Source organism: Barbus barbus (assembly GCF_936440315.1).
Source record: "Barbus barbus genome assembly, chromosome: 3".
NCBI classification, from domain to species: Eukaryota; Metazoa; Chordata; class Actinopteri; order Cypriniformes; family Cyprinidae; genus Barbus; species Barbus barbus.
Window position 1 is genome coordinate 32,935,074 of NC_136731.1, and position 12,319 is coordinate 32,947,392.

Genomic DNA, 12,319 nt, shown 5'->3' on the forward strand with positions numbered 1-12,319 from the left:
AACCTTCCTTTTCAGAATCAGAATCAGAATGAGCTTTATTGGCCAAGTAAGTTTACACATACAAGGAATTTGTTATAGTGACAGAAGCTCCACAGTGCAACAGAAAGACAGTAACAGGACAGGACACAGGTAATGAAACAAAATAACAGGAAATAGCCAATAACCAATGTACAAAGCAGCAAAAAAAAATAAAAAATACACAATATATAATATAGGCGACTATGTATGTACAGGTCAAGTATGTGCAAATTAAAATGAGAAAATAAAAATAAAATAAGTGAGTGTGGTGAATGGATAATGTATTAGTTGTGTGTTCTACGTTTATTTATTGAGTGTTCATGAGATGTATTGACTGAGGGAAGAAACTGTTCCTGTGTCTGGTCGTTCTGGTGCTCAGAGCTCTGTAGCGTCGACCAGATGGTAAATCTGGTAAATTTTTCAAAGATAGTTATGAATGGTTAGCAAGAGCCGACCTGACAACAGCTTTTAATTGAGTAACGAAAGTCAGTCCTGATATTAGTCTTATATTATCGCGTTAAACGTGAGGAATCTTGTCAGTGCGTCACAACGTTACCACGCAATTTTGTGAGAAAACGACGCCATGCTAATATTTCACAAGAAAATTCAGAGCCGTGCTGTTGATTCCCTCCCAGCGATTGAAAATGTTCCCTATCTCACATGTGGGAATAATTTAGCAACAATATGCGTGGGGTTATTCTCTGATCTGGTTGTTATGGGCCTGGGTTGTTACATAATTTATATGTAATTCATAATAATAACGTTTAAAATAAGATTGTATTACTTTAAAAATGACTTCCTCATTCCTCATCTTAAAGTATCTGAGGCCAAAACCGAAAACGTTACGTGTCAAAAACTGTTATGAATACTTTTAAAATGAATCACACACCAATGAATCAATCACCCATAAAGGCTCACATGAAATGGTTTAAAGACATTTTAATTGTGTACAAAAGAATATTGTTAGATTCAGATACAAACTTGGAAGATAAATGGTGTCCGATATTTCTCCAGAGCCAACAAAAACACAGCTTAAATAAAAAAACATAAGACATGAAATTACATTGAAATGATATGAATGAGAATCATCCTGTTACCACATTGTATAATTCTGTTTAACATTTCAAATTAAATAGTGCTTTGTTCTTATTTGCAGCTGACAAACCTGATCTACAACTGAATTTGTCACAATTTGGATAAAACCATCTATGTCCCTTGATTGAAGGCTGTAAAGTGTGTAGCAACTCCCTCTAGAGACGAGTATACCATAAGAACTGCTATAGTGTGACTAAGGAAAAGCACCTAGTCTTATTTTTCCTCACCCCAAACTAGGCTGTTCTACCTATTTACTGAGTGACTCATTCCCTTACAACACTGATTAACATCATGCTTTGTAAGTAAATTCATTGGGCAATTCCTCAATATCACTTTTTCATCACTGTCTATGAACGAAGGTGCAAAAATCACAAGCATGTCATATACAATAGCATGTGAACCTGGAAACAGACTGCTTTTATCTGCATATGCGCACAAATAGAAGTACCTTCAAAAAGACATTAAATCGAAACTAAAACAAGATAGCATAATAATCCCAAAATAAAACCACACGATTTGTCCATTTTAGTGTTAAACTACATTAGATAACTATTCACGATGACAAAGCTAAGTGTGCAAACGTACATTATAGCCTTTGGTTTGTATGAATACTAGCATTGCAGATCCTGGACCCATTGTTTCGACTACTAAAAATACTCAATTATTAAAACCACATCACGTCTTAGTCATTCCACATTGCTTTATAAGAAAGAGATTAATGAAAACAAGCTGGCTGTATATATTCTTGCCACTGATGGGAAGCAAGGTGTAGACTTGAGCAGCAATTTCAGTGCAATCTCACTGACTAAATGAATCTCCCGAGAGAAGACAGGCCGAACAGACCTCTGGGCCAATAAAATACTGTAGACTTTTTGAGTCAGTAACCCAATATATGACATACAGATGACATAAGAACCATCAGAAAGCTTTGTCAGCACCGCCTATGATTGCTTATGTGGTTGTTTAAATATACATTGTCGCAACTATTTACCACCTCAGTGGTTAATTTTTTTTTTTTTTAAATCTCTTTCATGGCACGCAATCAGTCTGCAATCTCATACTGTGGTGGATCTAAACAAATACTGTGCTTGAATATAAAATCGAGAGCATGATTTTACAAGGCACTACATAAAACGTGGATGAAACAAGAACTCCCTCTTTCCAACAGATTCACGGTTCAGTTTCTTCTTGGAAACCAATTCATACATACATACTGTAAAAGCCACTAAAACACTGATGCATACAGTGCCACACACACACACTGTGTAGACATATAAGGCACCAGACGTGAGAGTGAGGGCTTCGGTCTCCTAGGCAACAGTGCAGAGGGGCAGTCAGAGAAGGGTGCAGGGACAGCCACCACTCTTCTTTTTCCCAGCGTGATTAGCGGGGAGTGGTGGACTCTCTGTCTCCTGAAACTTCCTGAAGACAGACGGTAATGCGAGTTTGACAATGTAGTACATTGTAATAATCTCATAAGAGCGCTTCTCTATTCCAAATACCTTATTGCTCGCACAACCTCCATGAAGGCTTCATCCACATTGTGGCGGTTCTTAGCAGACGATTCCATATAGTGGATCCTGTTTTCTCGAGCAAACGACATGGCCTCATCTCTTGAGATCTAGTTGAAAAACACATACATGTGAATTGGCAGCCTATTTAGGGTTTTTCATAAAAAATTCAGTCATTTGTGTAACACGGAAATTGTACCACTCTCTGCTGGTCAAGATCTGATTTATTGCCAACAAGAACCATAGGAAAGTCATCTCGATCCTTCACCCGCAATATCTGAGTGTGAAATTTCTGAATTTCATCATAACTGAAACAGAGAGAAAGAAAGTGTTCAAGATTTTGCTCTACGAACACACAAAAAAATAACAAAATAATACAGAGATCATAGAATGTCATTATAATTAAATTCATCTTGGATAGCAGCCTGAAAATTTTAAATTACAAATGTACAAATATTCAAAATAAATCTCTTTTATGAGTGCTATTACTGCTAACAAAATTGACAAACATTACATAAATTAATAATTTCCTGAACTGAACTAAAAATAACTAGATAATTAAAACAACTAGTAAAAACTAAAACAAATGGCAAATTAAATTTGTTGTAGTTTTAAATTTGATGTTATATTCTAAAAATTTCTCATTAAACATAATGTCACTAAACATCAATAACAAAAGACTGTGCTAAGAATTTTAACAGCATTTAATATTTTGACAATTATACCAGTTAGCACATTATGTCAGTCTTAAAATACAAAAACTAAAAAAAAATTAAAACAATGAAACTGAAAATAAAGAATTTCACTTTAGAAAAACTATATATTAAAAATCGTCTTAACTCCAGAAGCTGAATAATTGATTGCAGTTTACAACAGTACAAATATTTACATAGAAAATCTGGAAAATATAGTCCAAGTCACATCTGTAACAGGGTTTCTGCAGGATTTTTAAGCTCAAATTTAAGACTTTTTAAGACCCGCACAAATAAAATGAATACCATATGAGCGGGGTAGGGCAATGTCTATAGTACCATATTAAACTGTAAAATGACTGTAAAAAGCATAGTTTACAATTCAGATATAAGTTTTCACAAAAACAATGTTTTATAAAATGATAAACTTTACATTTCAGCCTTTAAACCATTTTTAAGAAAATGGATAAGTCAAAAGTATGAATAATATTGATTTTAACAATTATTATCAATAAATTATTAGAAAAATTACATAACATGAATTAGGGGTGTGCGAAAGTGGCAAAAAAATTATCTTGATATTTTCTGGGATTTTATCGATAACGATAATCAGACAATATTTTTCTGAGTGTGTTATTGTGCTGGTATCTTAAAGATTACAATGGACAGCTGACTCCTGAATTTTTTTGATATTCTTCATATTCTGTGTGGTCAGTTCACAGCAGTGATAGAAATGAGTCTTTTCCAACAAGTTTTATGGGCATTTTTACCTTTAAGCCATTTTTTTCTAAAAGTGTGCATCATCTTTTGAGTCAAATTCTTGCATTTGGGCTGTTACCAAGCAAATGAAATCAGAATCAACAAAATGTATCTTTGCAATGCATATGAAGTGGCATTTAGATGTATTTACACACTGTTTAATGCAGCTCAGAGGGACACAGAATGCTAACCTGCAGTTACAAATGCATAAATGATGTTTTGATATTTGAAACATAAAACGTTGAAAACTGATATTTGAACTTATTTTGAAAAATGAAGATACTTTAAATGTGAAATTAAAACCCCCAAAAGGTGACAGTAAGTCAATGTTTATAAGGGAGTCATTGCGATTGAACCGAATCATTTAAAAGGTTGATTCAGTCAGGAATGAAACACTGTCATGTTGCTCAGAGATGCTAAACAGGGCTGTGACTGTGTTTAGAATTAATTTTGTTGTAGAAATGGAGCAAAAGCAGGAAATATAGTGTCTAAACATTAGTTGTAACACGTTTTTTTAAATATTCCCGCACATGCTAGCATATCCAAATTTACAGTATTTACTAGTTACCATATCAACATTATATAGAGAAAAAAAAGTGCGCCAAAATTCAAGTATTTTGAAGATATCGCTGAACATTTATTTTACCATAGTAAAATTGTATTTCTGGCTTAAGTAAATTTTTCATCTCAGTTTTTATTACTAATTTAAAATGAGAGAAATCGGCTGCTATTTTAATCTCCAATCTGTTATTTATCAGTTTAGATAGTTTTTTAATGCTTCGATAACTAGCAGAAGACACTAACCGGTTTTAAATTAAAGTTGTGCAGATGGGGTAAGTTGTAACACTGCGTTACAATCTGCCCTGCCGTGCTATTCTATGACATTAGCGATGTTATTTACACTATTACATATTATTTCAAGATATGGAAAGCATTTTGGCTCGGTTATATGGGCCGTCCCAGGCATGGTTGCAATATGTTCATTGTCAAACTCAAAAATCAGATTACTTTTAATTATTAAAAAACGCCATTGCTTATTAAAAAATGCCATTGCAATATTTATTGACAAAATATTTTAGTTTGTCTTGTATATTTTTTTCATGAGATCAGATAACATTTTAGGCTGTCATATGGTCATGTAACAACGTGCCCCTCAGCTGTTACAATGTACCCCACCTACGGGGCATGTTGTCACATTTCACTTCCAATTTTTGAGGGTAAATAAAGAAAAACATATACACTGTATTTATGAAACAAAGCAACATATTTGTACTAGACAAGTGTGAAATTACTGTGGATAAAAAAGTTATACACAAGTGGATTCACACAATTTGAGAAAGTCAAAAAGTGTTACTTTGTGCCCCGCTCTCCCCTAAGTCTCTTAATATTAAATTCTTATTTATTGAACTGTTGCATAAAATCAATATCACATTTGGTAATCATGCTGATTTTTGAAGAAAAAAAAGGTACTCTTCGTGTGATATTAACAATATGAAATGATATAAATATAGGCTATACATTTTCTGCCCCATATCTTAAATTATGTGATCGTTCAGTGTATTTTAATAGCCTGAATCGTGCAGTGAAACTCGTACACGCACTAGTTTAACCTATGTTAACTGATTCACTCTCTGCCAGCAAGTGTCGCGTTTGACAGAAATATGTCGGTGTTCCTGGTAAAAGACAATGAAAGCATAGCCTTTTGAAGTTTAATCGTCACATTCATCCATATCGCAAATTCTTGTCTTTCCGTCTCAAAATTTAAGACCTCTTGAAATCATAATTAAGATTTTATTGTACAATTTAAGACTTTAAGGCCTTAAATTTGATACAACTAAATTTAAGACTTTTTAAGACCCAGCGGAAACCCTGTGTAAGAAACTTCTAGATTTATTCTCGCCATACACATAGGTTCAGTTCAGCTTTTGAGGTTCACCTGATAACATGAGCACTCATAGCAGTCTTATTCTCATCACAAACACATTCTGTGGTTTTCTTTTTAAAAACACACACAGCCACAAACACACTCTCTGTTCTTGTCACACAGAAAGGTTAGGAACTATCTATTCCCCATCCTCGCACACACACAGACACAAACACACTCTGGAAAACACCTACCTGCCACTGTCGTTAAGAGCAAACACCAGTAAGAAACCCTCCCCGGAGCGCATGTACTGCTCTCTCATCGCTCCAAACTCTTCTTGTCCTGCTGTGTCGAGGACTAATGAACAGGAAAACGACACAATAACACAAATGAATAAAGGGGAATATGAAAGATGAGCTCATCTACACAAACAACATTTTGTGGTGCCCAAATGGTATTCATAACTGACTGACACACAAAGTTTGCTTTAAGCACAGCTGGCATGATGTTGTTCTAACAGCAAGTCAAAACAAAACCTGGGCAGGAACCCGTAGTCAGCAATGAATCATACTGATGCAACTCTGACCAAAATCTCCCTTCTGAGGGAACCTGTGGAGCTCTTTAACACTCATTCCTTCCTAAAGAACACATTAATTCCACAACATACTGTCTAATCGTGTCTCCTTTCCATCCACGGTGCAGATTTTAGTGTATGAGTCTTCAATGGTTGGGTCATAGTCCGACACAAAGTATGACTGAAAGAAAACAAAGAAAACATTTTGGTTGTTCACCAACTCCACAAGGGCTTTAACATGAAGGAACATGCAGAGAAAAGCCCACTGCACTGTGAACTTCACACAACTCTTACAACACACCCACAGCGCATTTGCCCAATATTAAACCATAAATACATCTTTATTTCCTACAAAAAATCCAGAAAAATACACTAACCTGAATGAACTGAATAGTGAGGGCGCTTTTCCCCACACCTCCACCGCCCACGACCACCAACTTATATCTTTCGTCAGTTGACATGGTCGTACTCCTGCAAACATGAAACATTAGGTTATAAAAACACGAATCCTGTCTTCTTATTCGTCTAAAACTGTTTTAAAGGGAATAACGTTGCTCCATCGAGCATAAAGATTTAAGACCGTACAAGGCCTGGCATCGCTGATAAACCTCTACAGCAGGCAGTACAATGTTACAGATTTTGGCCGAGTATGTATCATAGTCCAGTCTCCATGGTTCAATATGTACGAAACAATAGCATTTCCAGATAACGCAAGAGAGGCAATAAAACAAATACCGTGCTGGTCTGGGCAATGATCGCCGATTAAGTTACCTTTCTTCCGCAGCCGCCTTGTGTAAATTAGCGACTCTGAAGTCAGACAACTTAGTCCACTGCAAACCCGCGAAAACTCTGACAACTTTAATAGACTATATCCGCCAGATTTAACCTACAAAATCTCCTTTTGTACAAGCGATACAACCATCTTGCTTAGGGAGATAAAAAGCGAATTCCAGGTTTAAAGGAATGTCCGCCCTATGGATTTTTCTTGGTGATTTCTGGGCTCTCTCTTGCTTCCGATAGCTTTTTTTTTTATGACCAGGGGCAACTTTTTTCGTCTCTGAGTGTATCTCATACGTACGCCTGAAGTGGGCGGGGCTTTAGGCGTTGTTGTTCTCTTCGGTGAGCCACGGCGAGTTCTGATTGGCTGATGCGCAGGATTCGAGGAGCGATTCTGCTGTTACTACGCTCGCATTTCCGCAATAAAGGGAAGGCTATATATTAAATGTGTAATTCGAGCGTAGTCTTTCCCATATTTGGCCAAGGGCCTGGTTTGGCTGCGTTACAGTAGATGTTTACATTGAGCCTTAATTCAGCATTCATTGGTCATTTTTTTATTCAGCTTGTGATTTTATTGAGCTGGTAAATAAAAAAAATTAAAAATAAAGGGCAAAACAAAAATAATAATATATAATAATAAAATATTTTATGATAAAAAAATGCGACGTATGAAATGAGATGTTTGTCCAGCTGTAATGTTTTGTATCTTATTTATTTTATAATTGGTGCTTTTCCTTCCTAGAATTTGAACATTTACATAATTTCTTCATGTATATTCTTTTGCGATATGGTGATACCTCGGCAATAATAATAAAATGCTATTACTGTTAATAATAAAAGCAATAATAACTATAACAAAAACTTAATGTTTAGAATAGATAATCGATGTGGATGCTGGATCACTTGGCTTGTATTAAACGAAAACCTCCCAGGATGTGACTAACTGCATGTGTAGAAAAAATGTTTTTAGAGACACCCACCGGATGTCTGCCTTCCCAAAAATATCTGAGAAACGTTACTCCTCTTTATTGTGACTAAACCAAGGGGAGTACATTTAAAATAAATGGTTGCAATAAATTCCTGTAAGTTAAAAAAACAAACAGCTGATAAAACCATCACAATAATCCACAAGAAATCCACAAAACTCCAGTCCATCAGTGAATGTCTCATGAGGTGAAAAGCTGCGTGTTTGCAATAAATTATTTTACATCTGCTGCTCTGGCTAAAATAAGAGACTGCTAACCATGAAATCACCTATATGAGGAGAACAATATGCACAGATGACACACTTATTACAAAAATGCAGGTTTTCACTTCACAAGATGTTAAATGATTCACTGGAGGCTTGTGGGTTGCTTGTGGACCCTTTCACTGCAGAGGATCCATTGGTGAGCAAGTGATGTAATGCTAAATGCCACTGTAGTAACAAACTCATCTACATCTAGGATGGCTGGAGGGTGAGTAAATTATCAGCAAAATGTAAAGTTTTGAGTGAGCTATTCCTTTAAGAAGGAACAGGACCATTGCCCTATTGATCAACTGGCATTCAAATTCACAGCAAAATTTTGTCTTTTCGTAACATTTTATTATACAGTTCACCAAATAGTTGCTAAAGTAACGCTAAAATGAAAGAGACAATGAGACAGAATAAAATAATCGTCTTTAATGAACACTGTTTTCAATACAAGCTATAGTGTTAAAATTCCACCTGCAAAATACCCCTTTATAAATAACAATTATCAGTGTATTTCAATAAAGTCACAGGCAGTCTGTGCATTATAATAGAACAAATCACACTTGTTCTTGTAGACGTTCAGTCATTTATTCACATATTACCAGTCCATCAGATGACGTGAGTCTGTCAAATAGTCTTGGAGGAACATGCAATTTCATTAAATAAATAAGTGAATTCACACACTCATACATATGCTTTTTCAGCCATAGTATCGTTGTCTTCATTTAGCTCCTTCGGATCATTAGGGAGATACAGTGTACAGTCCTTTTTTACACCTGTATCTTTAAATAGCGCAGTCCATACATCTCTCTTCAACATCTGTACGGCAAAGCAGCCTGTCCTACTTTAATACGTGGGCCAAGTAGGACCCCAAGCAGCATGCGTTCACCCCAGTCCAGTATTTTGTTGACGGTAAGACTGACTGGAGACAAGGGGCTCTGGTCTCCAACCATACCCTCAACTGCTTCAACACCACCAGTAACCTCCTTTACGAAAAGCTCCTGCGGAGAGGTTACTATACCACGTGGTCCCTGGGTCTGCCTCTGTGATCTTGTGCTTGAATGGCTCGCTTGGGTGTTTTTTTGTTGCTCCATATTTGCTCTGGGGTTACTGCTGTTTAGTTTACTCTTTCTTCGTTGTGATTTCGAGCAGCTGAGTTTAGCTGAAGCCTCCTGGCTCCCATTTGCCTCTTTTGGTTCTGTTCTGGTTTCTGATGCTGATGGCTCCATATGGACTCTGCCCAGGTCATCTGACGCCCCCGTCTGGTCAACGGCGGAACTGCTCTGCTTCAGGCCAGAGCTGTTCACTAATGACTCCTTCTGGTGAGTGTGAGGAACTGCACTCACTGGCGTTAGGGAAAGAGTAAGGGTTTTGCGTTTCTCCACTAGAGACGGAATCTGAAGGTAAGTAGGCTTAGGTAGGTTGGACTTTGGTGCATCCTGCTGTGTCTGTGATGTGATGTTGACTGGTCTTTGTACCTCTACGGGATTGGTGCAGAGAGTGAGCGCTCCGAGCTTGTCTGAAAGAGATAAGGTAAACTCTGGCTTCATCACCTCACAGCGCTGTCCTCGGCTCTGAATATTTTCCATTTGGTTGTTCTTGTTCTCACAGTGCACATTTGCTTTGGAATCCTCAGTGCATCCATTAATAATACAGTTGTTGTCTGTGCTGTTCTGAAGGTTCAGGTTAGTTAACAGTGCCACTGTGGAACTGCTGTCGTTTTTTTCACTGGTGGGCTGTAGGCAGTTATCCAAAGGTTTGCCTGACTGCTGAGTGTGAAGGATTGTGTTATTATTCTTCAAAGAAAGCGTTCCCTGGAAGAGCTGCAGCTGCCCCAAGAAGTTAAAGTTTGGTGAAATTGTGGGTCTGCGTTCTTTCACAAACCTAAAGGAATGATCAGATCATGATAATTAACTTATTTAAATAATCTGCATTCATGAAAAAAAACAATGAAACAAATCATTCTCACTTTTATCACCAATTTCATATCACAGATTTTTTTGGATGTAAAACTCCAGTTTTTTTTGTTGTTTTTTTACATAGAAAATGGCAGTAGAAGTAAAGCAAAACAACATATGCACATTACCTGTATGCATGATCCAGATCCATTTTCAGGCTATACATGACGTAAGCTACAGCAAGTGCTGGAGACCGAGAGATTCCTGCAGCACAGTGGACAAGGACTGAGCAGCCACATGACATGGCCCCATCTGAAACAGTTCATTTGTTTTATTAAAAATATTATACATGCAATGACACTTATAACCCAAAAATGTCTACCAGATGCATAAAAATAATTATCTGTTTTAAATTAGCCTCATGTTTTTTTGCACAGACAAAACAAAACTATTTCCATAGTCACAGCTCTGTGCATCAATGCTCGATGTATTAATGATGTAATGCATTTGGGATGCAAATGCAGGCTGTTGTAAGCAGTGGGATTCCGGATCCCTCACCAATGAAGTGCAAAGCCTGAGGGATCCAAGGAAGCAGGTCATCCCGCAGGGAGTCGTCTATTGGGATCCGGAGGTACTGGGAATGTGGCAGAAATGAAGGCTGTGGGCAGCATCGGCTCACACTTAGTACGTATGAGATGCCTTGGTCGGACAAACCATCCTGTGGGTACGAATAGCGCGTGAGAGGTGAGAAAACAACTTAAATGTTCTGCAAAACACTGACGAGAACAAACTATTGTAGCATATATATATAATATATATATATATATATATATATATATATATATATATATATATATATATATGCAAATAAACTAACTTACGTAGCAAATGTAGTTTTAATATGGTTTAGGGGGGATTATGCACTCTTTAACACGAGGAATCGTTAGATAATTGTAAATATACCTGCGTTACGTCAGTCTCTGCACCAAGGTAGAGATGCGGCAGAATACGAGACAACGGTGGCCTCTCGGACTGACTGTCCCTGTAGTAGACCATCTCTTGATTTTATAAACAAATAGTTCTTCTAAATGTTTATATAATCCGAAAACCTATGGAGTATAAAAAAATACACTGAAAATTACTGCCTGTGTCTGACGCATAAACACACACATACGGTGTCCTAAAATCAGGCCAAATTGTATCCCTAAAGTTTTCACGAATTGCATTTAACAAGTTAGGCATCTTCACAACAAACTAAAAGCTGGTACTCACCAGTTCAGTCAGTTATGGATCAGCAGAGTGCGTAGGAAATCAAAAAAAGGTTGAAAAAGTCCAACGAAGCTGCTGGGTGAAGGTTGTAAATAAATAGCACAAACAAGAGCAAGCGTATATCGCGCGAAGTCTCTGTTTGAATGTAAACAGTCCCTGGATCTCTCTCTCTTCTCGGTAGCTGTGCTCCTCTTTCTTCTTCTCTTCTCTTCTGTCTGCGCCTCTAACATTATTTGTTGTTGTATGTCTATACCTGCGCGAGGGAGGAAAAAGATGAGGTCATCCAGTTTCCAGAAGCTAAGAATAGTATCATTCTGTGTGATGTCATTTCCAGCCAATCAGAGCGCAGGGTTGCTCTCTGACGCGCGCGCGCGGGCACGCTCTGTTTGTTCGCCATCATCAGTTTGCCCTGAAGACCTCGGCATTTTTATTATGATGAATCGTGTTTTACGCTGTAGCCTTTCAGACAGGAACACGCCGCTTTCGTTTGCAAATCCAGTGTGTAATCCGTCAAACGAGACTCTTCTATCCTTGCAGAGGTTTGTGTAAGCCAGCTCCCAGTGCTTCTCTTGTAAACAATATATATTATTCAGAACGCTTAGTTCACTGGTCCACATTTACCTATTGA

At 37.2% G+C, this 12,319-nt stretch overlaps 2 protein-coding genes across 4 annotated transcripts; both read right to left on the reverse strand.

Annotated features, from left to right (window-relative positions):
• Positions 1-940: 940 nt before the first annotated feature.
• rras (RAS related) lies at positions 941-7,600 on the reverse strand. Of its 2 annotated transcripts, none has more exons than XM_079388003.1 (7): positions 7,249-7,600; positions 6,891-6,984; positions 6,607-6,694; positions 6,194-6,296; positions 2,824-2,932; positions 2,616-2,734; positions 941-2,535 (listed from the first exon to the last, which is right to left on the reverse strand). In XM_079388003.1, the coding sequence occupies exons 2-7, from the start codon at positions 6,972-6,974 to the stop codon at positions 2,448-2,450; spliced, it is 591 nt and encodes a 196-aa protein (XP_079244129.1). In that variant the 5' UTR covers positions 6,975-6,984; positions 7,249-7,600; the 3' UTR covers positions 941-2,447. The 2 variants fall into 2 exon arrangements, with proteins under 2 accessions (XP_079244129.1, XP_079244128.1); XM_079388002.1 differs by having other exon boundaries at positions 7,285-7,591.
• Positions 7,601-8,864: 1,264 nt separating this feature from the next.
• LOC306845903 (uncharacterized protein) lies at positions 8,865-12,017 on the reverse strand. Of its 2 annotated transcripts, XM_079378912.1 has the most exons (5): positions 11,695-12,017; positions 11,386-11,531; positions 10,981-11,140; positions 10,611-10,734; positions 8,865-10,408 (listed from the first exon to the last, which is right to left on the reverse strand). In XM_079378912.1, exons 2-5 carry the CDS (start codon positions 11,476-11,478, stop codon positions 9,337-9,339), a joined length of 1,449 nt encoding a protein of 482 aa, XP_079235038.1. In that variant the 5' UTR covers positions 11,479-11,531; positions 11,695-12,017; the 3' UTR covers positions 8,865-9,336. The 2 variants fall into 2 exon arrangements, with proteins under 2 accessions (XP_079235038.1, XP_079235039.1); XM_079378913.1 differs by lacking the exon at positions 11,386-11,531 and having other exon boundaries at positions 8,939-10,408; positions 11,695-11,954.
• Between the last annotated feature and the right edge of the window lie 302 nt (positions 12,018-12,319).